The 27256-nt window shown below is 38.0% G+C and overlaps 1 protein-coding gene across 1 annotated transcript in view; it reads right to left on the bottom strand.

Annotated features, from left to right (window-relative positions):
* FYB2 (FYN binding protein 2) overlaps positions 1-27256 on the bottom strand; it is a gene marked incomplete at its 5' end in the record, with an annotated part of 73427 nt that overhangs the window by 31807 nt on the left and 14364 nt on the right. The window contains 5 exon segments of the mRNA XM_025402278.1: positions 1443-1602; positions 4235-4331; positions 6261-6292; positions 9224-9258; positions 16462-16571. Coding sequence (XP_025258063.1) covers positions 1443-1602; positions 4235-4331; positions 6261-6292; positions 9224-9258; positions 16462-16571 — 434 coding nt within the window.

Genomic DNA, 27256 nt, shown 5'->3' on the forward strand with positions numbered 1-27256 from the left:
TATACCTGATGTAAATGACGAGTTGATGGGTGCAGCAGACCAACATGGCACAAGTATACATATGTAACAAACCTGCACGTTATGCACATGTACCCTACAACTTAAAGTATAATAATAATAAATAAATTTAAAAAAAAAAAGAATATTTTGAGGGAATTATTTGAAATCTGGGATAAAACTAAATAGGGATTTGGATCTCAGTAAAAATCATCAAGGCAAAAGTTAGCTTTGGCACGCACCTCCCAGGTTTCCTGGTTACTGCAGGCCTGTGGGTGATTTTCTTCATAAATCATTTCTGTGATACTTTTATGAATGTTTTAAAAAATTGATTCTTCACTTTGTTTTAGTCAAGAGAGTCATTCATATTGCCTAGTCCACCATATTTTTAGACACTGAAGTTTGATTTATCCTTTCATTCTACAAAATTAATTTGGGTTTCTCCTGTGTGCCCGATACTGTGTCAGGTTACAGAGATACAGAAAAAAATAGCAAATGGTCTGTGATTTCAAGGTGCCCACAGTGTGCCATGGGAGATAACACATAAATCATGAATTGTAATGTAAGGCATGGTATGATATTTTTCAAAATACAAATAAATGAAAAAGACTAATAGTTACTTAACATATGATCCAGAAACTTCATATGCATTGACAAATAGCCCTAGGAAATTAGTAGTAGTATCACCACTTGCACATGAAAGTAAGTAAATTTCCCAAAATCACAGGGTTAGTATAGAAATGCTTTATTCCAGGTCCTATTACTGTGGTCGTTCTGTTGTTATTAAAGTGTCAACTGAAAGGGTAGTAAAACCAGGAGTGCAAAAAGTGATATTGTTTGTGTCCCTGGATCCAACCATGACTAGACTTTGTGCTAGGTGAATCTCCTTTTCTTTTTGGTTTAACATAGTATGGTTTGATTACTGTTGCTTGCAATCAAAAGTCCTGACTAACATTCAGGTAAAATACAACCTGAATAAAGTCCACAAATGACTCCATAGTGTTATCATCAGTACATGTCAATGATGATGTGAGCCTAGACAACAGGAGCTAGTATATATAAAAAGAAAAGAATAAACATTTGCTGAGTACCTATCATATGACATACTGTCAGATTTGGTCCTCATAAAAGCCCTGTGAGGTCCATATTATGATGATCTCTTTTTGTAAATGAAGAAATTGAGTTGCAGGAATATATAATCCTTGCCACACAGCTTACTAAGTATTAGAGCTTAGGTTTGAACTCAAGACTTCTGCTTTTGAATTCATTGTTTTTGTTTTTGTTTTTTTTTTCCCCAGTACTGCACAGCTTCCTCACTAGGGCAAGTTGCTTGGCACATAATAGATGTTCAATAAATATTGGTAAAATAAATTAAAATTTTGGCCATGCTCAGCTATAAAACAAATTGGTAATGATGAAGAGGATCAGGAAGAAATGCAACTTACAGTGGCCTTGGGAGTGCCTGGCCAGCTTCGGGCCCTCAGGGCAGGAATTTGTCTGGATGACGTCAATCATGGCCTCTTGCTTTCCAGCCAACATGTTCCTTCTACCTGTGTGGACGTTGGTCATCTGAATTTTTTCAGGTGTCCCTTCATAGGCATCTACCTAAACATACGCAAAAGGGAGAGTACCATAGGTCTCTGACTTACCTAATCAGTTCTTTGCTTACTTGTACAATTTTTCATTCATTCCTCTTAGATAACAATTGTTTATCATTTATTTAACATTGAATAATATCTTACCAGATTCTAAGTTTCCTGAAGGTGCATACTATATCCTTCATGACCTCTGAATGTTCAGTGAATGCCTGGCACAGAGGCAGCTCACAGGAAGCAGTCAGGATATAGAGTGTACTGACTATAGGGTAGGCTTTTTATATTCCATATAACTTAATCATCATGATACCTCATGAGAAAAGTATCATCAATTCTCTTAATAAAGAGTTTAGAGAGGTTAAGTAACTGGTCACTGGTTCCACAGTTAGTAATCTACCTAGGCACGACTTGACCCTTGTTCTAAGGGATGCTATGTATTCCTTTTCACTTCCTTCTTTTTGCCTACATTTTGTCTTCCCACGCACCATTCTTCTGTTCCTTCTCACTTCTTTCTTTACTCCCTTTCTCTAACATTTGTCAAGCACTTACTGAAGGCAAGACAACATGCTAAGCTCTAGAAGTAGAGACAGAGTTTCCTAAGACATTGGTCTTGAAGATAATGCATGCAAATGATTAATTAGGGCATAATGTGATGAACGTTATTTACAGCAGTATTGCTCACTATCATGGAAACAGAGAGGATGAGGAGGCTGGTTCTCTTGGCTGGGAGAGGGGTTAGAGAAGACCTCGAAAAGCAGATTTTATTAAACTGTATTTTCCAAACGTCAGTAGGAGATTGATAGAGCAGATAAAGGAGTATCTGGCAGATAAAGCACCAAAAAAAGGCACAGGGGATTTGGGGAAGTATTCATGTCCTTATAAGGGTAGGAAGGAGGCTGCTGCTAAGGTAAGAGTTTAAGGAAAAAGATAAGGAAAAACAGCCTAGAGATGCAGTTGAAAAGGTAAATGAGCATGGGACTGACTTACAAAGGGTCCTGCGTGCAAAGCAGAGTTTGGGCTTTATTTCTTAGCCATTAGGATTCAGGCAGGGGAAAACCCTGATCACATTTACATTTCAGAACGTTCTGCATAGACTGACAGGAAGAGATCATGGAGAGAGAGAAAATTAGAGTATTTTTGGCCATCTAAGCGTTTTATAATTGTCCAATGAAAATGAGAGAAAGGTTATTGTCCTTCTGACTACAACAGAATAGACATGAGGATTGACTATAATACATTTGAAAGTACTTGGGAAAGGCTAATGTAATTAGTAGATATAAGGAGCGGATTATCCTGAGTTTTGGGTGGGATCTCGGGGAAACTCACAGAAGAATAAGAGGAGGGGCATTCTTTTAAGTCATGGTACCAAGAGTTAAATGTATAAATGGAGAAAAGTGACAAGAAAGTAATGAAGTCAATATTTTGCACAAATATAGTGACCACCGTCCTTCAGTGTACTGTCATAATGAAGGCAGTCCCCTCATTCACCTAACATATTCTAAATAACATTTAACAATTTCTGAAACCCAAACACACTCTATGAAAGAAGGAAGTGACCCTTTGTTAGTAGTTTGAGCCCATATCTGGCTTACGCCACATAGCCAGCATTGAAAAAGAGCAGAGCCTAAGATTTTTCATGGTTAATATCCTTAGTCATGTATCTCTCCTGCCCTCTCATATGCTCCTGATCAAACAATTCTTGATCTCTAACTTGACAGCCATTGATGGCTTGGCCTTTACACCCAGTGCTGCTCCCCTGGCTCTGGACCTTGTCGTTCCCAATTAGCAACTTACACCATCCTTTGAATTATGCTGCTTTCTGATGCTCTGTGAACACCCAACATGGTCCAGCCCAGCCTCTGGACCTACACGCCAGTTCAGGCTCATACAGCCAACATGCTGTTTGATTTACCCTAGCTCTGCAGATGGCACTGGGACAACTGCGTATTAAAAGATAGGCACATCTCAAACAGGTATCTAATGTGAGCACTGGCAATTGCCCTGGTGGTATCTATTGTTTAAGCCTCCTGCCACCCAACTGCTTTGAAGGGGATGGGGTCAATTAGATATGGATATACACACATTCATCATATTTAGTATTAATGAAAGCAACAAGAATACATTTCATTTTTATGGTAGCTTATGGTGTATGGAACACTTTCTTGCACATTATTTTATCACCACAAACAAGGTAGAATTGGCATGGGAATGGGGATGGTAGTTGGGTAGAAATCATTTATTTTCATTTTACAGATGAGGTAACCAAGCTCAGAGACAAGTCACTCTTCTAAGCAGAGTCTTAGGGCACAGCATTTAAGGAAACTCTCACTCCAGGGTAGTACAAGGGCAGGGACGGCACCGGAGAGTGGATACTGCCTTGTAGTTTGCACCCTGGGTTTCTTGTTGGACTTATCTAGTCCCAGCCCCTGCCTCTGAGGCCTGCTTCATGGCTAAAAAGTAGAAAATTAAGGGCTAGAGCTTAGTGTCATTGTTACATTTATTTCCTTGATACAATATCAAATGCCCATTGCATTTTCTAACTCTGTCTTTCTGAAGAGCTCTGTCTCTCAGGCCCTATAAAGTCACCCCCATGAACTGATCTGTTATATGTCTACATTGCAGGAACCGTAGAACATAGGTACCTTGAAAACATGGTTTGAATGTGGTTCCTTTTCTGTGTTCTTAGGTTCCAATTCACATGGCTCTTTTTCCTTCATTTTTTTATCTTCATGTTTAGCACTGAAATGTGAAGAGACACCAGGAAAAAAAAATGAAGCTTAGAGCGTTTAAATGATAGTGTACTGTCCAATCCTAAATGAAATGAATGGGAAAAATTGATTTAAGCAAATATGAATCATTTCTCTTAGATGAGGAGTCTAGGATCAGATCAATTATATACGTAGTTTCCTTGAGTTTCTGCCTGTTCCAATTAATGCCAGAGTGTTAATTCCTGCTTAAAATCTTCTAACTCCCTATTGCCTATAAGATAAAACTTAAGTTTCATCGTGATCTGGCTCCTACCTTTCTTTCCAAACTCATCTCGTGCTGCCTTTTACCTCCACTTTTGCTTGAGTCTAGACTCTCATAATTCCTCAAACCCACCACCCTATTTGAGCAACTCTTCCTTTTTATTATTTTTCTTTAGACATGCCTTCCACATCTTATACTGGTAAATACAATGCCCTTCATGATATAGCTAAATCATCTTATCTCTGAGAATGCTTCCCTGATTCTCCCAAGCAGTCATACCTTCTCTACTCTTCTAACACTTTGTTCTTCTATATTGTCTTACAGTACATCTATCTATAGATCTATCTCCAGTCCCTCCACTTTGCCTTGTCAACCACTAAAAATCAAGGCAGAACTATCTTATTCACATGTGTAACTCCAGTGTTAATGCTGTGTAGGAATAGCTGGTTTTCGTGCCTCACTTCTGTGTTGTTAAACTTCCAAAGGAGTGAGAATATTTTATTGTGATTTCCTATTTATTTGGTCATTTTACCCTCCAAGTAACCCCTCACTCCCAACTACTCTGGCTTCCCCTCCCACCTTGGATCAAGGGTAGAAAATATATTCTATTCAGTTTTGTACCTCAGAATCTAGCAGTGTCTGAAGAGTAAAAGCTCAATAAATATTGAACTAAATAATTAATCATTTGACCTGTGCCTACCATGTGCCCAGCACTGTGTTAGTGTCGTAAGTTTAGGGACAGGTAGGAACTCAGGGAGAGAGAGGAAGGTAGCCCATCCAGCTAAAGCAGGTTTTCTCCATGATTCAGCAAACGTTTTTAGACTCAACCAGGAAATTTTGATATTTGCTTCTCCAGAGCTCATCAACCATGCTTTTTAAAATATATTAGAATAACTCCAGGGAGAAGGGCTAGAAACAGACTCTGAAGAGGCAGGTAAGAGCGCTACTATGTGCCAGGGCATTCCTGTGGACCCAAGGAGTGTGAGAGGTATCAGGAACACCAAGAACATGAAGACATTGGCCCTGAATACAAGGAGCTCCCAAACAAGAAGGGGAGTAGGGAGGGGAGGATGAATTGGCATGTTAGCAAACTACATACAGTGCCATTTGTGCAAACATACTGTGCAAACAGAACTTACAGTGGTACCACAGGCAAGGGACTGGTTACTTCTCTCTGAGGGAGTGGAATGAAGAAAGGGTTCATACACAAGGGGTGCTTGATGGATTAGTAGAAGCTTGCCAGATTGTTAAATTGGGGTGAATCGATGGCTTAAAAGAGCAAAGGCAAAGAGACTTCAAACAGCGTGGTGCACTTCAGAAACTGTCAGTTCTTTGGAATTCATGTTATTGTTATTTGCCTGTTTGATTGTGTGACTCTCCCACTAATTCAGGAGATCCTGAAAGCAATAGCGAGGTCTCCATCACTGCTACAGCCCCAGTGGTGAGCACATATCTGGCACAGGCTGGATACTCAGTAAATGTTTGCTGAGTACAGCATGGGCTAGAACAAGATGAGAGCGGGAGGCGAGGCAGGATCACTGATCACTTCCTCTGTACTAGGTACCTTGCAAGGTGCTGGGGAAACTGAACCAGGCTAGTTCAGTTTAGAAACATAGCTGGCCCATAGAGGAAAACTAGTTCAGTCATCAGAAAGTCAGTAGTTGGACAGATGCTTTTCTGTTTGAAGATAAAACTCACCTAGGTTCTGGATAGGGAAAATTCTTCCAAGACTGAAAGTAAAGAGGAAAGTGGTTATTTTCATAAATCAACCCGAATCAGGCTCTGTTATTTGGTTACAGATCATTAGAGACTACACCAAAAGGTGAGGGGGATGAAGCCTCAGTAGAGAGCAAAGGCAGACACTGACCACAGAAAGTCCCAGGAACTGTTGCAGTGGGGCTGAAGATCAATCAGAAATGAAAACAAGCATTTCTGACGTTACAGGGCATGCCCAAAGGAATGTATGATGTGACTCAGAAAAATTGTTGTCTGCACGCCTTTCCAGAAATGCATCTGAAACATAAATAACTTCTAAATCCCATGATAAAATATGAATTTGTGGGATTTAAGCAATATTTTGGTGGGTAGATTGGCATTCACAAGTGCACAAGTAATGCTGGAATTTCTCCCTTACTCACTGATCACGTGCCCTGTGATCACCGCTCAAATCTTGCAGGATCTATGTTTGGCTCCATTAAAATTATGCCCCAATGATCACAATGTAGCCCCTCATTTATTCAGTGGTTATAGATCTGGTCCCATTCATTATTTGGAATCTGTCTAAGAACGCTGAAAAGAATAGAAAATATCTAAGCGTCTAAAATGCCATCACAAAATCCAGGTATCCTAGCTCATTATGCTCTCCTTTGAGGGCAGCCCTGCAGACCATTATTCAGAGACTATTGGTCCTTATTTTACACATAATTCCAACAAATTAGATGCAGCACTGGCAGAATGACAAGTCAGACAGGCCTTGTTTTTATATCTTTGTTACATGATTTACAGCTTACTAAACTTCTCTGAGCCTTAATGTTGTCATCTGTAATATGGGAGCAGTGATATCAGCTCACAGGGTAACTATGAGGGTTAAGCGCTACTGTCTATGCACAAGTGCTATCACACTAGAGGGACTTGGTACATGTTTGACCAGATGAAAAACTCATTGCTAGACACAAAAATATTGACAGTAGAAAAAAAAGGGAAAAGAATTCAGAAAACTGACTTGTGGTAGTTTGGTGTGAAGGGAACTAGTTCTGCAAAGGCTCAAGAGCATCTCAAAAGAAGAGCATAAACTATGTCGACTCAGTCCCTTATAGTCAAGAATACTCCAAGTCATTAAGAAAGGAAGAGATCAGATTCCACTCACTGAGCTTAAAAATACAGATATAAACACAAAACATATATGAGAGTTAAAAGATTGAAAAATTAAACATAATTTTATATTTTATTTAAAACATAAAATTGTGATAAAATGGGATAAAATTAATTTACTTGGCGAGTTCACTTGTGTAGAATAGTTTATTATTTGTTGGTGTTGCCAGGCACATGAAGCATTTTAATAGGCTATTTCTACTCCCATTGATAGAAATAATAATCATTCATATTTTTCTAGTGACGAAGTGTATCCACAAATTAATAATCCTTACCAGCAAGCACAAGAAAACTGAAACAGAGAGATGAAGGATCTAGACTAAATGTACCCAGTAAGAAAAGATTAGAAACTTAACTGATCCTATTAAAACACTAGGTAAGGGCCTTCTATGGGCTTACACAGTGCTTACATACTGTGTTTGCCTTACTTCTCCCAGACATTCAGTGAAACAAGTACTGGTCCCTTTATTTACTGAGCATCTACTACTGCAGATACAGTAACCACAAGACATACGCTTCCTGTCCTCACGGAAAATACACCTTTTCTTTCCTTCTTCCCTTTCCTTCCTTTCCTTCCTTTCCTCCCTTCCCTCCCTTCCCTTCCTTTCCTTCCTTCCTTTCTTCCTTCCTTCCTTCCTTCCTTCCTTCCTTCCTTTTCTTTCTTTCTTTCTTTCTTTCTTTCTCTTTCTTTCTTTCTCTCTCTCTCTCTCTCTCTCTCTCTCTCTCTCTCCCCTTCCTTCCTTCCTTCTTTCCTTCCTTCCTTCCTTCCTTTCTCTCTCTCTCTCTCTCCCCCTTCCTTCCTTTCTCTTTCTTTCTTTCTTTCTCTCTCTGTCTCTCTTCCTTTCTTTCTTTCTTTTTCTTATTTTTGATACAAGGTCTCAGTCTGTCTACTGCCCAGGTTAAAGTATAGTGGTACAGTATCGGCTCGCTGCAACCTCCACCTCCTGGGCTCAAACGGTCCTCCTGCCTCAGTCTCCCGAGTAGCTGGGACTACAGGCATATACCACCACGCCTGGCTAATTTTTGTATTTTTTTTTGTAGGGACAGTGTTTCACCATGTTGCCCAGGCTGGTCTTGAACTCCTGGGCTCAAGTGATCTGTCTGTCTTGGCCTCCCAAAGTGCTAGGCTTATAGGCATGAGCCACTATGCCTGGCCAAGAATTCACCATTTTATAGAGGACACATCTGAGTCTCAGAGAGGTGAAATGCTCTGTTTCAAGCACTTACTCATAAGCTGTTTACCTTCATTTATCTTATTTTCATTCTCACAAGGACCTCAGATGTGAGTGCTTTATTATTCCCATTTTGCAGGTGAGGAAATGGACATTCAACATCACATAGCCAGGAGCTGGGATTGCGGCCAGCAGTGATTCTGCTTGGGCCCTACTCAGGTTGCTATGCTGCCTCCAGGTGGCACCTGGCACCAAGTGTAGCAGGAGCCCAGAAAGCATATCTGAAAGCCAGGATATACAAACCTGGATTGTGCCATAGAACTCAGAACTCTTCTCGCTGGAAGTCACAGTTATTAAAAGCTAGTTGTCACTGCCCACCACAGAAAAGGGCTATGGATGAATTGGGACCATGTCCTCCCATCCTATCACACATTTTTGTCTCTGACAGTAACAGGGCTCAAAGTGCAGACTCTTAGAGGCTGAAGTCTGGAAAAACCTCAGAAATAGGAGTAAAAGTGAAAACAAAGACATTCCTTCCCTCTAAAAGATACTACTTTAGAATCAACGTTGCATGCTTATTTTACTTTTAGTTATAATGTTGGTAAGGAGAAACAATACCTTTTGGAGTTCTTCAATTCCAACTTCGTATGTTGCTAAAATAAACATAAAAAAATTATTTCAAGGCAGTTCATCCACCCATTTCTGATAGTATCCAGGATTAAAGTAGTTACGAAAGATTCCAGAGTTCAGTTTTCTCGCCTTTAAGAACATCAGACTGTGTAAAGCTCTATCTACAAAGTTTGGGAAATTATGGGATCAGTGATCATGGTTTTAATTTCTGTGGGGATTTCCAGAATGGAATTTACAGTCAATGAAGCATGTGAAACCATTTCAGTTTCCTGTTTTGGCAAACAGACACATACTCCATGCTTAGAAGAAAGCACTAAAATCTAGTGGCAGCTCAGAAGGCAAACGTGAAAGGAAAGGGAAAGGAAAAAGCCTAAATCCCACTTCAACAAAATTAATTCTCTATCTTGCCCCAAAGTGCTCTGTTCCACAGCCTTTTTCATTTCCTTAAATACAGTTTGAAAACACATCAACTAAGGCTGACCCACCTTTTGATTTTTCCAATAGTTATGTGGATTTTATTTAATGACATGATGCCAATCTTAATTACAGTCATGCATCACTTAACAGTGGGGATCTGTTCTGAGAAATGCATCCTTAGGTGATTTCATCATCATGTGAATATCATAGAACATACTTACACAAACCTAGATGATATAGCCTGCTATCTTCCTAAGATATAGGGTATGGCCTATTGCTCCCAGGCAACAAACCTGCATAGCATGTTACTGTACTGAATACTGTAGGCAATTGTAACACAATTATAAATAGTTGTGTATCTAAATATAGAAAAGGTACAGTAAAAATACAGTATTATCATCTTATGGGACCACTTCTGGATACGCAATTCATTGTTAACTGAAACGTTGTATAGCACATGACTGTATTAATATATATAAGTAGTGATAAGAATTTCAGTTCAAACACAGTTCTGCCACTCCTACATAGGGTATTTCAAACAAATTACTTCATTTCTTTGAGCCTCAGCTTGCTCATCTATAAAAATGGACCAATTGGTACCTGCCTTACAGAGTTAATGGGGAGATTCAAGGAAATAATGTAAGAAATTTGGCCAGGTGCGGTGGCTCATGCCTGTAATCCCAGCACTTTCGGAGGCTGAGGCAGGTGGATTACAAGGTCAGGAGTTCAACACCAGCCTGGTCAAGATAGTGAAACACCATCTCTACTGAAAATACAAAAATTAGTCAGGCACAGTGGCAGGCCTGTAATCCCAGCTACTCGGGAGGCTGAGGCAGGAGAATCGCTTTAACCCGGGAGGCAGAGGTTGCAGTGAACCGAGATCATGCCACTGTATTCCAGCCTGGGCAACAGAGTGAGACTCCATCACAAAAAAAAAAAAAAAAGAAAGAAAGAAAAAGAAAAGAAATTTAATATACCTAGCGGAACACTGGATATTGTATAGAAAATGGCAAATTTTTTGATAAAATTGCTTGTTTGGTTTTTCTTTGCTTAAAAGTTATTTATAAAAGTTTTCTCCCTACTGTTAGTAAACATATGTGCATAAAAGTAGGACTTCTCCCTCTGCTTTTCTCTTTCTTGCTGCTAAAGTCTTGAAGCTTTAGAAAACTGACCAAACAACATGTTGCATTTCCAAGCTTTTATTATTCTAAACATATAATCTACTGATAAAATCAATGAAATGCTAGGTTTTCTTTAGGGACTATCAGCATACAATTGTTGACACAGACCTAAAATTCTACATGATTAATTAATAATATGTATTTCAACTTGAGTAATTGTACACATAATACTTGTACACATAATTGTACACATAAAATTAGGTAATTTTACACTTAATACTTTAAAAATACCTGTTTGTGATACAGTTTGCCCAATATCCATTCCTGATATGAATTTGCTTTCCAATTTTAAGAATAATAATCTCCTTCTTTCTACTCCAATTTATTTACTTGTCTATGCTTTTCAAAAACAAATCGTGAGCTCTTTGCTTCTCCTAACCACCTTGGGATGGATATTATTACTTCTTCTGTCTTAGAAATGATGAAACCAAAGCCTGGAGAAGCCTTATTTGCCATGGCTAGTAAACAAAGATAATACACATTCAATTAATAATGTGTTCAAAATGTCGTTACTGCTGTTTAACAAAGTGGAGGTTCTTTCATGGTAAGCTAAGCTATCCAAACTTAGGTAGGAATTCCAACATATATTCCAAGTTAGGAGTATAGAGGATAAAGGACTACATCCCAAAGAGTCAGGAACGGACTAAGAATTATGACAAGAGCATGTGATCTACAGCATGGGAGTCCTCGCTTACTTTCGGCACAGAAATACATAACCCTCTCTCCACTGACTAGTTTTATTGTGGGGGCAGAGAAAGGACTAATATCTGAAGATGGTTCTCAGCAGCCCTCCAACTGCTAGTGTCATAATACATGGTCATGTCTTGGAGGCCTTTTGTTCCTTCTCCTCATCCTATCTGTATGACCTTGGAAAAGTCCCAATAGCAATGGTAACAGCAGACATTCTTGCCTTGTTACTGGTAGTAGGGGTAAAGCAATCAGTGTTTCACCATTAAGAATCATGATTAGCTATAGGCTTCCTGTAAATGTTCTTTATCAAGTTGAGTAAGACAATAGAGTCCCCATCTATTCCTATTTTTATGACAGTTTTTAAAAATCATAAATGGGGGTTGAATTTTGTTAAATTATTTTCTGCACAGATTGTCTGATTTTTCTTCTTTATCCTGCCAACATGGTGATTTTGTTGATTTTTGAATATTGAACCAGCTTTGCATCTCTGCACTCTTATATACCATTAACAAATGAAGAATAAACCACATTGATCATGAAGAATAATTAATTTTCTATGTTGCTGAATTCTATTTGCTAATATTTTGTCGAGGATTTTCATGACCATACTAATTAAGGATATTGATCTGAAGTTTTCTTCTTTTGTACTGACTTTGTCTGGTTTTGAGATCATGGTAATACTAACTTTAAAAAAACAAAATGTATTTTCTCCTCCATTTTTGGGAAAGATTGTATAAAATTGGTATTAATTCATCTTTAAATGCCTAATAGAATTTTTCAGTGAAATCACCTGACTTAGAGTTCATTTTGCGGGAGTTTTTAAACTATGCATTCAGTTTTCTTAAGAGTTACAGGGATATTCAAATTATTTTGGGTGAGTTGTGATAATTTGTGCTTTTTGAGGAATTGTTCCTTTTTTTTTAAATCTAAGTTGTTAAGTTTATATGTGGAGAGTTGTTCATAATATTACCTTATTATTGCTTTGATATCTACAGGGTCTATAATGATATCCCTGTTTCAGTCTTAATATTATATCTTCTTTCTGTTTCTTTTTCAGCCTTGCTAGAAGTTTATCAATTTTTTCAACCTTGCTAGAAGTTTGTCAATTTTACTGATTGTTTTTTCAAAGAACACATTTTTGGTTCCATTGATTTTCTCTATTGTTTTTTGTTTTCATTTCATTTCATTTACTTCTAATCTTATCCTTATTGTTTCCTTCCTGCTACTTGCTTTCAAGAATTTTTCTGTCTTTAAGAAGTTTGATTATGATTCTTCGTGAGATTGCATTTGTTTTAGATTTGCTCGGCTTCTTGAATCTGTTGTCATATTATTATTATTATTATTATGGTTTTTTTTTTTTAGATGGAGTTTTGCTCTTATTGCCCAGGATGGAGTGCAATGGCACGATCTCGGCTCACTGCCACCTCCACCTCCTGGGTTCAAGAGGTTCTCCTGCCTCAGCCTCCCGAATAGCTGAAATTACAGATGTCCACTGCCACACCCAGCTAATTTTTTGTATTTTTAGTAGAGATGAGGTTTCACCATGTTGGCCAGGTTGGTCTTGAACTCCTGACCTTAGGTGATCCACTTGCCTCAGCCTTCCAGAGTGTTGGGATGACAGGTGTGAGCCACCGCTCCTGACCCACATTATGTCTTTTGCCAAATTGGGGGAGTTTTCAGTCACTATTTCTCCAAGTACTTCTTCAGTCATGCACTCCTTCTCTTCTCTTTCCAGAAGTCTAATGACATGAATGTTAAATCTTTTGTTATAGTCTCACAAGTTTTTTGAAGCTCTTTTCATTTTTTTTTCAGTCTATTTTCTCCTTGTTCAGATTCGGTAGTTACTATTGTTTATTTTTAAGTCATTGACTCTTTTGTCCCTCCATTCTGCTGTTGAGCACATCCACTGACCTTTTTATTTTTCAGTTCTAACATTGTCATTTTTTTTACATTTCTATTTCTCTATAAAAACATTTTATTTCTTTGATAAGACTTTGCTTCATTTATTTCAAGCATGTCCATAACTATGCATTGGAAAATTTTATAAAAGCTGTTTTAAAGTCTTAGTCAGAAAATTCTAGTATTTCAGCCATCTCAATTTTGGCAGGCATTTTTTTTTTTTTTTTTTCAGATTCAGCTGCCATAACAAAATACCATAAATTGCATGGCTAATAAATAACAGAAATTTATTCCTCATAGTTCTGGAGTGGGAAGTTCTGAGATCAAAGTGACAACAGATTCAATTCTGGTGAAGGCCTGCTGCCTGGTTCATAGAGAGCCGTCTTCTTGCTGTGCCCTCATAAGGAGAAGAAAAAAGCAATTTCTTTTGGAATGCTTGTAAAGACACTAATCCCATTCGTGAGGGCTCCACCCTCATGACCTCATGTAATACTAACTACCTCCGAAAGAGCTCACCTCCTAAATACCATTGCATTAGGGGGTAGGTTTCCAACATTTTAGAGAGTAACAAGCAATCAGTTTGTAATAATACCCAAGTGAGAAAAGAGCACCTCATCACTGCTGGGCAGGAGTAGGAAGGAGTTTGGCTCTCCAGCAGGCTTCTGCTGATAACATCTTAGCTGGAAAGAGTAGAGTGCCCTGTTATTGCTTCCCATATGACCTTCGTCGACAGTAATAAGGAGAGGGTGGCCTTTTTACTGCTGGGTGGTTATGAAGATCCTTTCTACTAGCTCTCCCCTGACACCATCCTTTGAGGTAGAGAGAAGGACATCTTGTTACTTCTGGAAGGAGAGTGAAAGTCAAAGTTCCCCACATAATCTTTATGGACACTAAGTGGAATTTTATTACCACCTGGCAGGGGTGGAAATCCCAGCTCCCTACCTGGCCTTCTCTGACATCACTCCAGTGGAGGAGTTGGGTGCATCATTGCAGCCTGCTGAGGGTAGATGTCCAGGCCCCACATTCAGCATTGCTGTTGGTGGTGGGCCCCATTTTTTTCTATGATGTTTGGCTGGAGTAGACCAGCTATTGTCTAGAGGTTTTCTGTCTTTCTAAGTTGCCCTTTTCCTGGTCATTTGGCTAGAAAGAGAAGGCTTCAGCTGAAGCTGTTGTGCCCACTGGTGTTTCTGGGTTGCTAACTTTTTTACCTCCAAAACTGACACATACGAGGCAAGAAGAAAATCAGGGAACTCACCACCTTATCCTTCCTTGCGGCCTGATGTCCCTAACTGGTCTACCTTCTTCTCTCTACCTTTCAGAGTCATCTAGTCTTCTTATGTTTGTTTTACATACATAACGCCTGGGGCTTTTAGCTGTACTTTGCAGGAGCATTAGCAAAAAAGTACATCTCTTCCATCTTCCCAGAAACAGAGGTCCACTTCACTTGAAATGAGCTACTTGCAGGGGGGTGGATTCTAGGGGTGTCACATGGTCCAGAGAGAGAAGGAGCAGGTTCTGATTGGAGCATCCCGTTGGCTCTGTGAATTCTTAGCCTTGTAGAAGGGCATATAGTTGGAATGTGGCCCAAATGGTGCCCACAGATTTTGTTTTCAAAGTGTGGTCTATAGACCAGCAGCATTGGTATCACCAAGGAACTTGTTAGAAATACAGAATCTCAGATCCCACACTGGAGGAGCTGCTGAACCAGAATCTACATTTTAACAAGATCCCTGTGCGACTTGTATGAACGCTAGAATCTGAGAAGCCCTGCTCTAAAGAAGGGGCCCATATACTCTGAGTATGGGGCAGCACTGCCTTTTGGGAGTGCTGGGCGGGGTCAAGACTTGCTCTTCCTATGGCTAGTATTTTACAAGCCATTTAGGAGAACCTAGACTGCCCAGTCTAAAAGAGAGGCAGTTTTTCTAATAGTTCTCCAACCCCTTATTTCTTGAGGGAGAAGAGGAGAATTTCAATAGGTCCTGATCCTTACCACATGAACTTCCTAAGTATGTATTCCCAGGAAAATGACTTCCTTTCCCAGAACCTTGGGGTTCTGGTCCATACAATGAAGAAGTTGTACCGGATGATCTCTTTTTAACCCTGCTTCCAGGGAAGCCAAACTTCCTTGAATAAGAAGTAGCATAAACTTGTGGAAAAGCATAGACTTTAGAGGTAGCCTGAGCCTGTTTCACATTATAACCCTATTCCATGGTATATTTATGACCTCGTGCAACTCAATCTTTCCGATGTTCAGTTTCCTGTATCAAACATTAGGGTTGATCAAACCACTCTATCAGCAGGGCTGTACACAGGGAGCCTAACATGGAACTACAGTATCCTATAGTACAAGCTCACTAAATACTAGTGTTTATTCCAGCGCTAAAATGTATGCTTCTATAGAGAACTGGCTGATACTATAGGCAAACAAAGATGTTGCAACTTGTAGAAATGCTATGAATCTCTGCTCCCTCATCTTTTTACCTGAGAAGGTCTCTTAACGCACAAGAAAAGTCCCGAGCATTGTCAGCAATGCCAAAGGCAGTAAGACTTAGCTCTGAGCCAGTGGTCAGATCCATTAAATAAATCCCCTGATCCTATTCAGACTGAACACAGGGGCCTAACTCTTATGGTCTGTTATCTCGTTCTCCACACACCAAGTAACCAGGGAACTTCAAGAAAGACACCAGCAGAAAAGAGATGAAGTTTCTATAGGAAGAGAAAGAAGAAAAATGAATCGTCATATCTTGATTTTCCCTCCCTCATATCTACAAAAGGCAAAGCAGCTGAGTCGATTGGTAAAGGGGAGAAAAGAAGAGGCTGGGAAGGCAGCAATAGCTTTCGTGAAATAGCATTGATGCCCAGCTGAATTTATTTATATTTTTAAGAGACCAGACACAGAAAAAAAAGAAAAAGAAATAAGATGGTAGTGCAGGATGGCTGTGCATTTTTAAACTTACAGTTAGCTAAAGGGAAAATATCATTTTTGACACATTTTCATTCCACACGGGGTTACACTATTAATTGGCTTAGCAGACTTACGATCAGCAATTTCTTTTGCAGTGCACAGGTTAATGGAGTTGCCAGAGTGTCTCAGATATGAAATTGTTGCCTCATAATTATGTGGTTCTTCAAATTCTGCATTGAAAAGCCTGGAGAAAAAAAGGTTACTTAAAATGTAACATTTTTTAAAACACATTTTGAAAGTTTTTTGTATTTTTTCCTCATTACAGAAATAATATAAGTATGTCTGGCCAATATAGTGACCTAAGCATATATGGGAGGCACACCACCCCTACTCCAAATGCATAAGAATTCTAGATGAAATATAGCAATGTAAAGACTTGTATAAAGATTATACAGTCCACATAGAAATCAATAAAGCAAAATCCCCAGGTGCCATACATACAGAGGAAACTCACAATTAAAGATGCAAGTGAGAACTGCAGTCAAGGGACACAAAGGGAAATTGAGACCAGATAAAGAGAAATCTTAATGACTGGGCAGCTGGGGATTTAATGTCTGAGTCAGAAGGTAAGTCTGAACCATAAGCCTCATCTGAATGGGAAGCTGAAATGGAGCTATCAGCATCAAGTCCAGAGTTACAATATGCTGTTCTGTCTGTAAAACAAGTACTAAACATATCTGTCCAGTCTCCCAGAGAATGAGCTTGGAAGTTTGCTATCTGACTATGGCCACAGGAACTGAAAGAGTCACCAGTGAGAAATCAGAAACTTGAAAACCCAGCACCAAATACAGAGGTGCAGTTTAATAAACCATCTGTCCATTTCAGAGACGCAAAGCCAAAACTGATGCTTGAAATTCAAATCCCTCTTGTAAAGGCAAATCTGAAATTATTCTGTAAAGATGCTTCCACAATCCATGGCACCTGTAGTTTCCAAAGAAAACAAATTCCCACTCAGAACAAGCTGATAGTGAAAACTGAAAATCATACAAGGAGATGAGCTACAGTAAGATAGTCAGAAGGTATAACTAATGAGGGACCTAAATAATAGAATAACATGAACGTTAATTTAAAAGACATGTGTTTTTAGTATTCAAAGAAATAAAGTGAAGAATAAAAGCCATTAGGTAAAAACAAGAGACTGAGGGAAATGAATGTCCTATAGATTTGGAGAAAGGAGTTATAGAGATCATAAAATATAGTTCTTAAGATAAAAAATTTAGTGTAGAAGCTGAAAAGTAGACTAGATGCCACAGCAGGAGGAATTGGTGAACTATTATTATTACTATTATTATTATACGTTTGTTGAGACAGGGTCTCACCCTGTCACCCAGGGTGGAGTGCAGTGGCGCAATATCAGCTCACTCTGGCCTCAATCTCCCAGGCTCAAGCAATCTGCACCCTCAGCCTCCTGAGTAGCTGGGACTACAGGTGTGTGCCACCACACCCAGATAATTTTTTTGTGTTTTTGTAGAAAGGAAGCCTAACCATATTGCCCAGGCTGGTTTCGAACTCCTGGGCTCAAGTGATCCACCTGCCTTGGCCTCCCAAAAGTACTAGGATTACAGTCATGAGCACTGGCCTAGAATTGGTGAATTATTTAGATATGACGACATTATCCAGAATGTAGCATAGAGAGATAAAGAGACAGAAAAGATTTAATAAGAAGAGATAGGGAGGATAGAATGAGAAAGTACAACATACATATATTAAGGATTATAAGAAGAAAGAAGAAAGAGAATGATGAAAAGGAGTCAATATTCAAATTATAATAGCTAAGACTATTATTTTCCATAATAATATGGAAAGCAGTGGAAGAGGGCTATGAAAATTATTCTCAAGTCTTTGCATTATTTACGAGGATAGACATGTTGATTAACATTAGACTTTGTAAATTATAGATGTCAAAATTTAATTGTAACTACTAAAAATAATAGAAATAGAATATTTAACTTCTAAACTGGTAGAAGGGAAATATGCAATGAGAAAGCTTAAATTTTTAAAAAAGAGAAGGAAAGAAAAAATGCAATTATAGAAATTGCATAGTAAATCTTAATTGGGAAAAGTCCAAATAGGTCAAGGATTGCAATAAATGCACGTGAATTAAGCTATCCCACTAAAATAAAGAGTATCTGAATTGATATATATCTGAGTACACGTATCTGAATTGATATATATCTGAGTACATGTATCTGAATTGATATATTGGCCTGGTGTGGTGGCTCACGCCTGTAATCCCAACACTTTGGGAGGCCGAGGCGGGCGGATCATGAGATCAGGAGATGGAGACCATCCTGCCTAACACCATGAAACCCCGTCTCTACTAAAAAATACAAAGAAAAAATTAGTCGGGCGTGGTGGTGGGTGCCTGTAGTCCCAGCCACTCAAGAGGCTGAGGGAGGAGAATGGCGTCAACCCGGGAGGCAGAGCTTGCAGTGAGCCAAGCTCGCGCCACTGCACTCCAGCCTGGGGGACAGAGCGAGACTTTGTCTCAAAAAAAAAAAAAAAAAAGCAGCAGACAAGTCAAAAATCAAAAAGACATACAAACCAAATAGTACCAAAGAAAACTGAAGCAGGTATATTAATATTAGACCAACTTTAGTGTGACTGATGAAGAAAACGAGAAAGGATTCACACGAGTGAATGTATACACTGACACAAATTAGAGATAAGAAAAGAAACAAAACTAGAGATAGTTTTAGGCTTTCAGAAATCTAAGACAGTGTTATGATCAGTTCTCTACCAGTAACTTTAAAAATTTAGAGAAAATTAGCAAATTTATAGGGAAGTAGAAAATTGCCATACCAACTGAGAAAGAAACACAAAAACGAATAGGCCAATAAATCATTAAAGAACTTTTATCAGTAGTACACCGATAAAAGGTACACTCTTCCCTGTACCTACCTCCACCCTAACTCACCTCTCTTCTTGTTCTCTACCAAAGTTTTATAGACAAGTTTTAATGAACTGTTTTAGAGGATAGAAAAAGAGGAAAAGCTACGCTACTCATTTTAAGAAGATAATACAATTTTGGTATGAAGACCACAAAATGATCAAAGAATAAGAGAAAATATAGCCCAATCTCACTTCAGAGATTTTAACCCAAATTCACTAAATACTGAAAAATGAATTAATCAGTATTAAAAATAACTCAAGAATAACTAAAATTTATTCCAAGACTTCAAAGATTGCTTAATATCAGAAAATATATCATTGTAATTAATCACATTGTTTCAATAAAAGTGAAAAAAGTTATTTTAATACCCCAAAAAGCATTCCAGGGAGATAAATTTTCTTTACTAGGTTACCCTCCACAAATAACATACTTAATAGTAAAGTGTAACAAACAATATTTAGACTCTATCAGGAACTTCGGCAATAAGAAAAAGACAAACCCATAGAAAACTGGACAAAAGTATATGCCAGTCATCACAGAAGAGTTAAACTGAATAGCTTATAAACGTAAACTCCTAACCTCATAGTGAACAGGGAAATGGAAATCGAGATAATGAAAATTTGGTTCACATTCATCAGATTAGCTAGAATCCCAGTTTGAAAATAATACCTTATTTGGTAAGAACGTGGAGAAACAGGAACTCTTTAAACTGCTTTGAATTGTCACAACCCATTTTGGAGAATAATTTTTCAATATCTAGTAACAATGAAGTTGATTATTTAGTATTGTTTAGCAATTCTACTTCTAAGTAAATAGCTTTGAGAAACTTGCTTATATTTATCTACAAATATAGGAGAATGATTACTGACACATTATTTGAAATGGTAAAAATTTACAACAATCTGCATGTCCCTTAGTGACAAAATGCATAAACAAATTGGGATGTGTTCATATGATGAAATACAATACAGTAATTATGATGAACAAATGACGTATACATCAACATAGATAGAATATGAAAACACAGCTTTGTAAAAAAAAGTTGCAGAAGGATAACATAAGGTGTCATTTATACAAAAATTTAAAAACTATATCCTTAACAGATATATGAGTTTATAGCTCAAACCTAAGAATATACTAAATGGATACACTCACAAATTCATGATTGGAGTTGCCTCTGCAAAGAGAGAAAGGGAAATGGAATTATGGAGTGAATTCATAATTCTTTCTCCTCTGTACTGTCCACATTTGGTATGAGGTAGTTCCATTTGCTATAGATGCAGTTGAAGGGGACTAGAGTTAGGGTTAGGTTAGAGTTGAAGGGACTTCAGCTGCATCTAGAGCAAATGGAAAATAACAACTACATCGCAGCAAAAGTGGATAGTATCAAAGAGAAAAAATTACACATAATCTCTGCACCTTAATACAAATGAAGTCTTAGCCTTTGATAGTCTTCCTGATTTTTCATTTATATGTGTATTCACTTCGTTATCATAGACAGTGAAAAAGTTGGAGTTCTCTCTTTTTTCCCCTCATTTATTATAATCAAAAGCACATTCCACCCAATTGTCTTCTCTCCTTTGTTTGACTATTTTGCATATTTTCTAGTTTTCTTTTGTGCATATTATCTGTAATAATTCTAAAAATGTAATAGTTCATTTTGCTGAAAAAGAAAAATTATAAACTCCAATGCATAAGTGACTTCTCCTCTCATATTTTTCCCCTCCCTCTTCATAAAGTAATAAAGAGAAACTTTCTTAAATTATCGGCTATGCCATATACCTCATGCTTCAATAGCCTAACAATCTAATTTGGTCTATGGTAAATTAATTTTATTAATAAGAAACAATTTGGGGAAAAATTGAAAGATGTCCAATCAATTTCTTAGACTACTTTGGTCAAAAATGCATAAATATTGCATTTCAGATAATTATAAAGAAAATTTTACCAAAGTTTCCAAAAAGGCATCTTTAGGATCAATTGTCTTTAGAGAGAATCAGTGCTGGGATTATTGTTAAGAGGAAAAAAGAAGGCTGCAGATGTATTTTAACCTCCTTTTTTTGCTACCTGAGAATGTCTTTTACCTTTATCCATGGTCCGTTAAAACTAGATCTGAGATCCACCTTGACTTTATACAATGTGGATCAATATAAAGAACTTGGATTGGAGAGAAGAAATAACTCTATGATTCAAATCTATGCTTCAACTTTATTTCCACATTTATGAAAAATGTGTCTACAGGACTGTAGAAACTACTGGGAGGCAGCACAGAATATGAGACAGATCTGGAACGTGGGGTTAAACAGATCTGAATTGGAATCCTAGCTCTCCCCTACATTCTAGTTATAAAGTACTGGGTAAATACCTTAAGCCTCCATTTCCTGCTTTATAAAACAGTTATAATAAAATCTACTTCAAAGGTGTATTATAGATATTGAATGAAATATTTGCCCTCTGCACATAAGCATTCCACAAAAGTGTGCTAGTAATATTAGTGTACTAGAGGACAGAAATATTGTATTTTTAAAATGGTAAGTTTTGAGGTTTACATCTTGTAAAATTTTTTATTAGTGGCATAGCATCAGGTTTCTAACTTTTCTTACTTTCTTACAGAAAACCTCCAGTTATTTGTATACTACATTATAAAACATTAATATTTCTTAGTGATATCTTCAACATTATCTGTGTCAAGAAGCAAAAACAGCTCCTTAAATGCAATACAAGTGTTAAAGATGATTACAAAACCAGAAAATTTCTAGTTTTGTTTGAACTCTTGGAAATCCTGTCTTCAAAATAAATTGTTTAAACAAATGAGATCTCTCTAGCTAAAGCATGGACAAGTGACCTCTCACAGTTGTTTCCACTTGCCATATCTGCCTCTGGTCCACAGCCCTGAAAGGCCCCCGCAGAATGCCTCATTGTCCTTTGGAGAATAATTAGTTAACCTCTGTATTAGGCTGTATGCTCTAGAGAAGCGGCTCATGCACCTCATTCAAACATCTGTCCACTTGGTCAAACAGTGAGATTATTAATCACACTAATAGCTACTATTTCTTGAGGGTTTACCATGTGTTAGACACTGTACATAGATTCATTATATGCACGTCTCATTGTGTGGTCTTGAGCAGTCATTTGGGTTCTCAGAGCCTTCATTTCCTCATAGAGTCACTGTGAGGGTTTAGTGTGGGAATAACTGAATCACAATGTGGAAAATGCCTGACAGGCGAATTTCCTTTCTTGTCTTCTCCTGTGCCACACTGCATGATGATGACTCAAAAAGTTTCATTGCAAGAAAGTTCTAGAATATCTAAAGAAGAGCTTATATTAAGTAGAAAGATTGAGACTTGAACAGCAAAACCTGTTAGCCATACTTCTATAATTATTTTGTTAGGTTGAAAACACAGTTTCTTCCACTTATTATTTAAATGGGACATGCATTTTGGAGACAGGATGAACAGGAGTAGCTTAGTCAGCATTTGCTCTGTGTAACATTCTACAGGTTTCTGGTGACAAGGGAGTGTGACACAATCTGATTTCTCAATTGTCCAAAGTCCCAAACTGGTCAATTTCTATTTCCAATAAATACGTTAAGTAAGAATACTCTACTCATAGCCCTTCACCCTAAGAAATCCTTCCCTTGAATGAAATGATTGGTGATTAAACTTTTAAAAGTGACATCCATGCTAAATAAAATGGATCTCAAAATTCATTTGTGCCAGGTTCACAAAAATATATGATGAATTTGAAGGGATTTTCTTCATAAGCTACTAAAACTTGTTTCGTATACATATTAGATAATGTTTAGAGATGAACAATCAATGAATCAGTAGAGCAGAATGATTCAGAGAAACATAGGTTTAAAAAAGACAGAGGTGGCAGTGAACCCCAGCTCTACCAGGCTATGACCTTGGGTGGGTGGTTTGACCTAAGTCTCTTCACCCTTTAATCCTCTTTATATGAGAATGAAATTATACAATTTATGCCATGCTTAGTGTAGTGCTTGGCATAAAGTGTTTGCTACTTCTGCTTCCGCTACTACTACTTCCACTTTCACTTTTATACTATTTTCCCTTTTACTTTTCCACTACTTGTGCTTCAAATTCTACCACCACCTCCACCACTAGTTCTCCTGCTTCTACCATTTTACAGCACACATATGTGTGCATACATATACATCTTTTTATGTAATATATATTTTCATTTACATGTGTATGTGTTGACATATATATACATACATGTATACATACATACACACAATCCTACCACCACATTTACCATAACCTTACTGTGATGGTTAATATCGAGTGTCGACTTGATTGGATTGAAGGATGCAAAGTATTGTTCCAGGGTGTATCTGTGAGGGTATTGCCAAAGGGGATTAACATTTGAATCAATGCACTGGGAGAGGCAGACCCACCCTCAATCTGGGTGGGCACAATCTAATCTAGTTGCTAGTGCAACTAGAATAAAAGCAGGCAGAAAAACATGGAAAGACTAGACTGCCTGAGTCTTCTGGCCTCTGTCTTTCTCCTGTGCTGGATGCTTCCTGTCCTCAAACATTGGACTCCAAGTTCTTCAGCTTTTGGACTCTGGACTTAAACCAGTGGTTTGCCAGGGCTCTCAGACCTTCAACCACAGACTGAAGGCTGCACTGTCAGCCTTCAAAGAGTAGGGATTCTTTCGAGGTTTTAGAATTCGGACTGATTTCCTAGCTCCTTAGCTTGCGATGGCCCACTGTGGGACTTCACCTTGTGATCATGTGAGTCAATACTCCTTAATAAACTCTCCTTTATATATACATCTATCCTATTAGTCCTGTCCTTCTAGAGAACCCTAACTAATCCACTGATCAATTCTACTATGACTTCTACTACAACAACATAAAACAAATAGAGCTTCTCTCAGCCCTGGGCACTAGGTATTTCTTTTTCCTATTCATGTATATATAACCCAGTTATTTCTACAAAGGACCACAAAACCATGATCACCAAGTAACTGTTACTAAAGTGCTGATTACCTTACAAAATATGCCATCCCCTCTGGCCTTAACTCTGAAGCTACATTGTCAAACCATTGATCTCATTCATAAGGCAGGCATGGGAAGGCATGTAAATAATAATAACAGCTGATAATTATTACCTGCCAAGCACTGCTTCAATTACATGTATCAATCTTTTACTTTATGAAATACATACTATTATTCTTTCCACAATCAGATGAAGAAACAGAAGTATGATCCGAGCTCACAGAGTAGTTAGCAGCAGAGATAAGAAGCCAGATATTTGAATCCAGAATCTGAAGTCTTAACCATTACGCTGTATACCATCCTACACAGGGAATGTACTGGTTAAAGTCATGGCATGAATAGATCGCACTGTAATGGAAGTCATCAAAGAAAGAGGTCATCAGAGTATACAGCAAGGAGGACTCCAAAGGACTGACCAGGTTATTAGCTAGAGACATAATGGGAGAAAAGTATGTCTGCTAGTGATATAAACGAGAAGCTCTCAGATTTCTCATTCATTAAGTTACATGCTATTATTCACTCTTTGGACAAACTATATTCATGTTAATTTTATATTTGTTATCTCATATAATCCTCTCAGTAGCAGTATGAGGCATTTTACAGATAAGGAAACTGAGGCTTGGAGATATTCAGTAACCTGTCCAAGATAGCACTGCTAAGAAGCAGAGGTGGGTCTGGAAACCAGACCTTCTGATTCCTAGTCCGTTGGTTCTCTCCTCTGTACTGCAAGTCACTCTAGAACCAAGGGAAAACTGACAATGAAAATAATGAAGCACCAGACGATGGTGAAGGTCAAGGAGCTTGTGAGTGGGTTTTGGACAATATTTTTCCAACCTTTGTTAGGCTGACCCAAGAGTTCACAGATCAATTCTTTTATGGATTAGTTATTTATATGGGGAAAATGTTATGGTGAAGTACTTTTTCTTATCTGTGCCTGACATTATCACCTATAAAATGAAAAATATTACCATTTAACCTGTAATTTGAGGTTAAGGTGGAACGAGTGGATCAGGGTGAATTTGGGAATGACTTTCTAAAAGCACTTTGTCTTCTAAGAGTTTTTAGGAAGTCACACAACTACTAAAGCAGACTTTTTTTTTCCCATTCATCTAGGAACAAGATCTGATAAAGCAGATTCTTAATAAACCAGTGGCAACTTCAGCAGCATGAAACAAAATGACCACAAGCCCTCATTTTGATCACTAAAGTCAAATTTTTACAATATCTTTGTTTCAAATTTCAGAGTGCCTTCTTTGAGGTGCACTATAATATCTAACCCCATTTGTTTTACAGAGAGGGAAGTGAGGTCACCCTCTGAACTAGTGGCAGGTTTTTAACTAGGAGTCTGGTCTCCCGACTGCCTGTTCTGCCACCTACAGTATTCGACTTTGATACAGACAAACCCTGCTATTACAAACAAACAACAAATCTCTGCCATTTATTAAGAGCTTACAACATTGAAATTCCACTTTGCTAAATTAGAGATATTTATCTCAATCCTCATAACATCCCTAGGGGGAAGGATTTGATGTCACCACTTCCCATATTAGAAAATAGAAGGCCCAGAGATATCAAATAACTTTCCCAGGATCACACAGCTAGTGTGTGGAGCTCAAAATGTGAATCCAAGGTTATCTGACTCCCAAATCAATGCCCTTAACTTCATGTAACATACTCCATGAATCTTCTAATTTTTAATTCATTCAATTTAAACACACTTTAATTATGCAGCTGGTAAGAAAGAAATATTAGACCATCTCTCTGCTTTTGAATAATTTATAATTTAGACAGGGAAATGAGATATGCCCAGGCAAACAGAAAATCAAAAAAATAGACTGGATATGATTGAGTCTTAAGCCGAGTGCCGTCTAAGTCCATTCTGTTCTTCAGCCAACATTTATTGAACAACTATTAAATGCTGTATGCCCTCTTCCCCATATACACCTTAACACTACACACTCTAATCATGTCAAATTACCCATAGTTCTTGAACACATGAGGCTGTTTCCTGCCTCTTCGCTTTTGTCCACATGATTCGTCTGCTTATAATGACCTTATCACCAACATCCTCTGTGCAAATTCATATTTTTTCTCCTAAAATTCTGATTGTCATTATCCATGGCCCTTCTATAGTCTATTCTCCACACAGCAGCCAAGATGATCTTCTCAAAATATAATTCAGACCTTGTCACAATCCTGCTTAAGACTTTCCAGAGGTGTCCTATGGTTTTTAATAATTTTTTAAAAAAGAACCACTACGCTCCCCACCTTTATGATCTCATCCCTCTGCATGTCTCCAAGGTCCTGTACTACCATTCTCTTCCTCACTCATCACTCTCCAACCACACTGGTCTCCTGTCTATTTTACAAGGATGCAATGCTCTCTACTACCTCGAAGACTTGGCAAAGGCTGCTCCTGCTACATGGAATGCTTTCTGTATGACCAACTTTTTCTCAACCACCAGGTCTAACCTCTGTACCCTTTGGCAAGGCCCTCCTTCAGCCAGCTTTCCCAAACAGCCCTCCTCCCCACCTATTTCTGTACACCACAATACTTGTTGTATACCCTTCTCAGTCACTGTCATAGTCTTGAAATTACTTTATTACTCTTTGAAACTAGTTTAATTTTTTCTCTCTTGCTCTGGGATATTGAATATCACTTGCTGCTCAGTACCCATTGCCTCATCTAGTATCTGGTACATTGTAGGCTTCCAGTTAGCAACTGGTTTTTTGTTTATATCCTTCTCTGATGCTCATACAGAAACACTGGGAACTCAGACAGGTAGATGATGTCACATCATTAATTTTTCTCATTGAGCTCCCCCTCTCTGTCAGGTACTGTTCTAGAATATAAAAATAAATAACAATCAAGGTCCTTAAACTCAGGGTTCTCATGGTCTAAAAAAAAACATAAAAAATAAATAAGTCAAATGAATATTATCATCCAAAG

The sequence above is a fragment of the Theropithecus gelada genome, chromosome 1, assembly GCF_003255815.1.
Source record: "Theropithecus gelada isolate Dixy chromosome 1, Tgel_1.0, whole genome shotgun sequence".
NCBI lineage: Eukaryota > Metazoa > Chordata > Mammalia > Primates > Cercopithecidae > Theropithecus > Theropithecus gelada.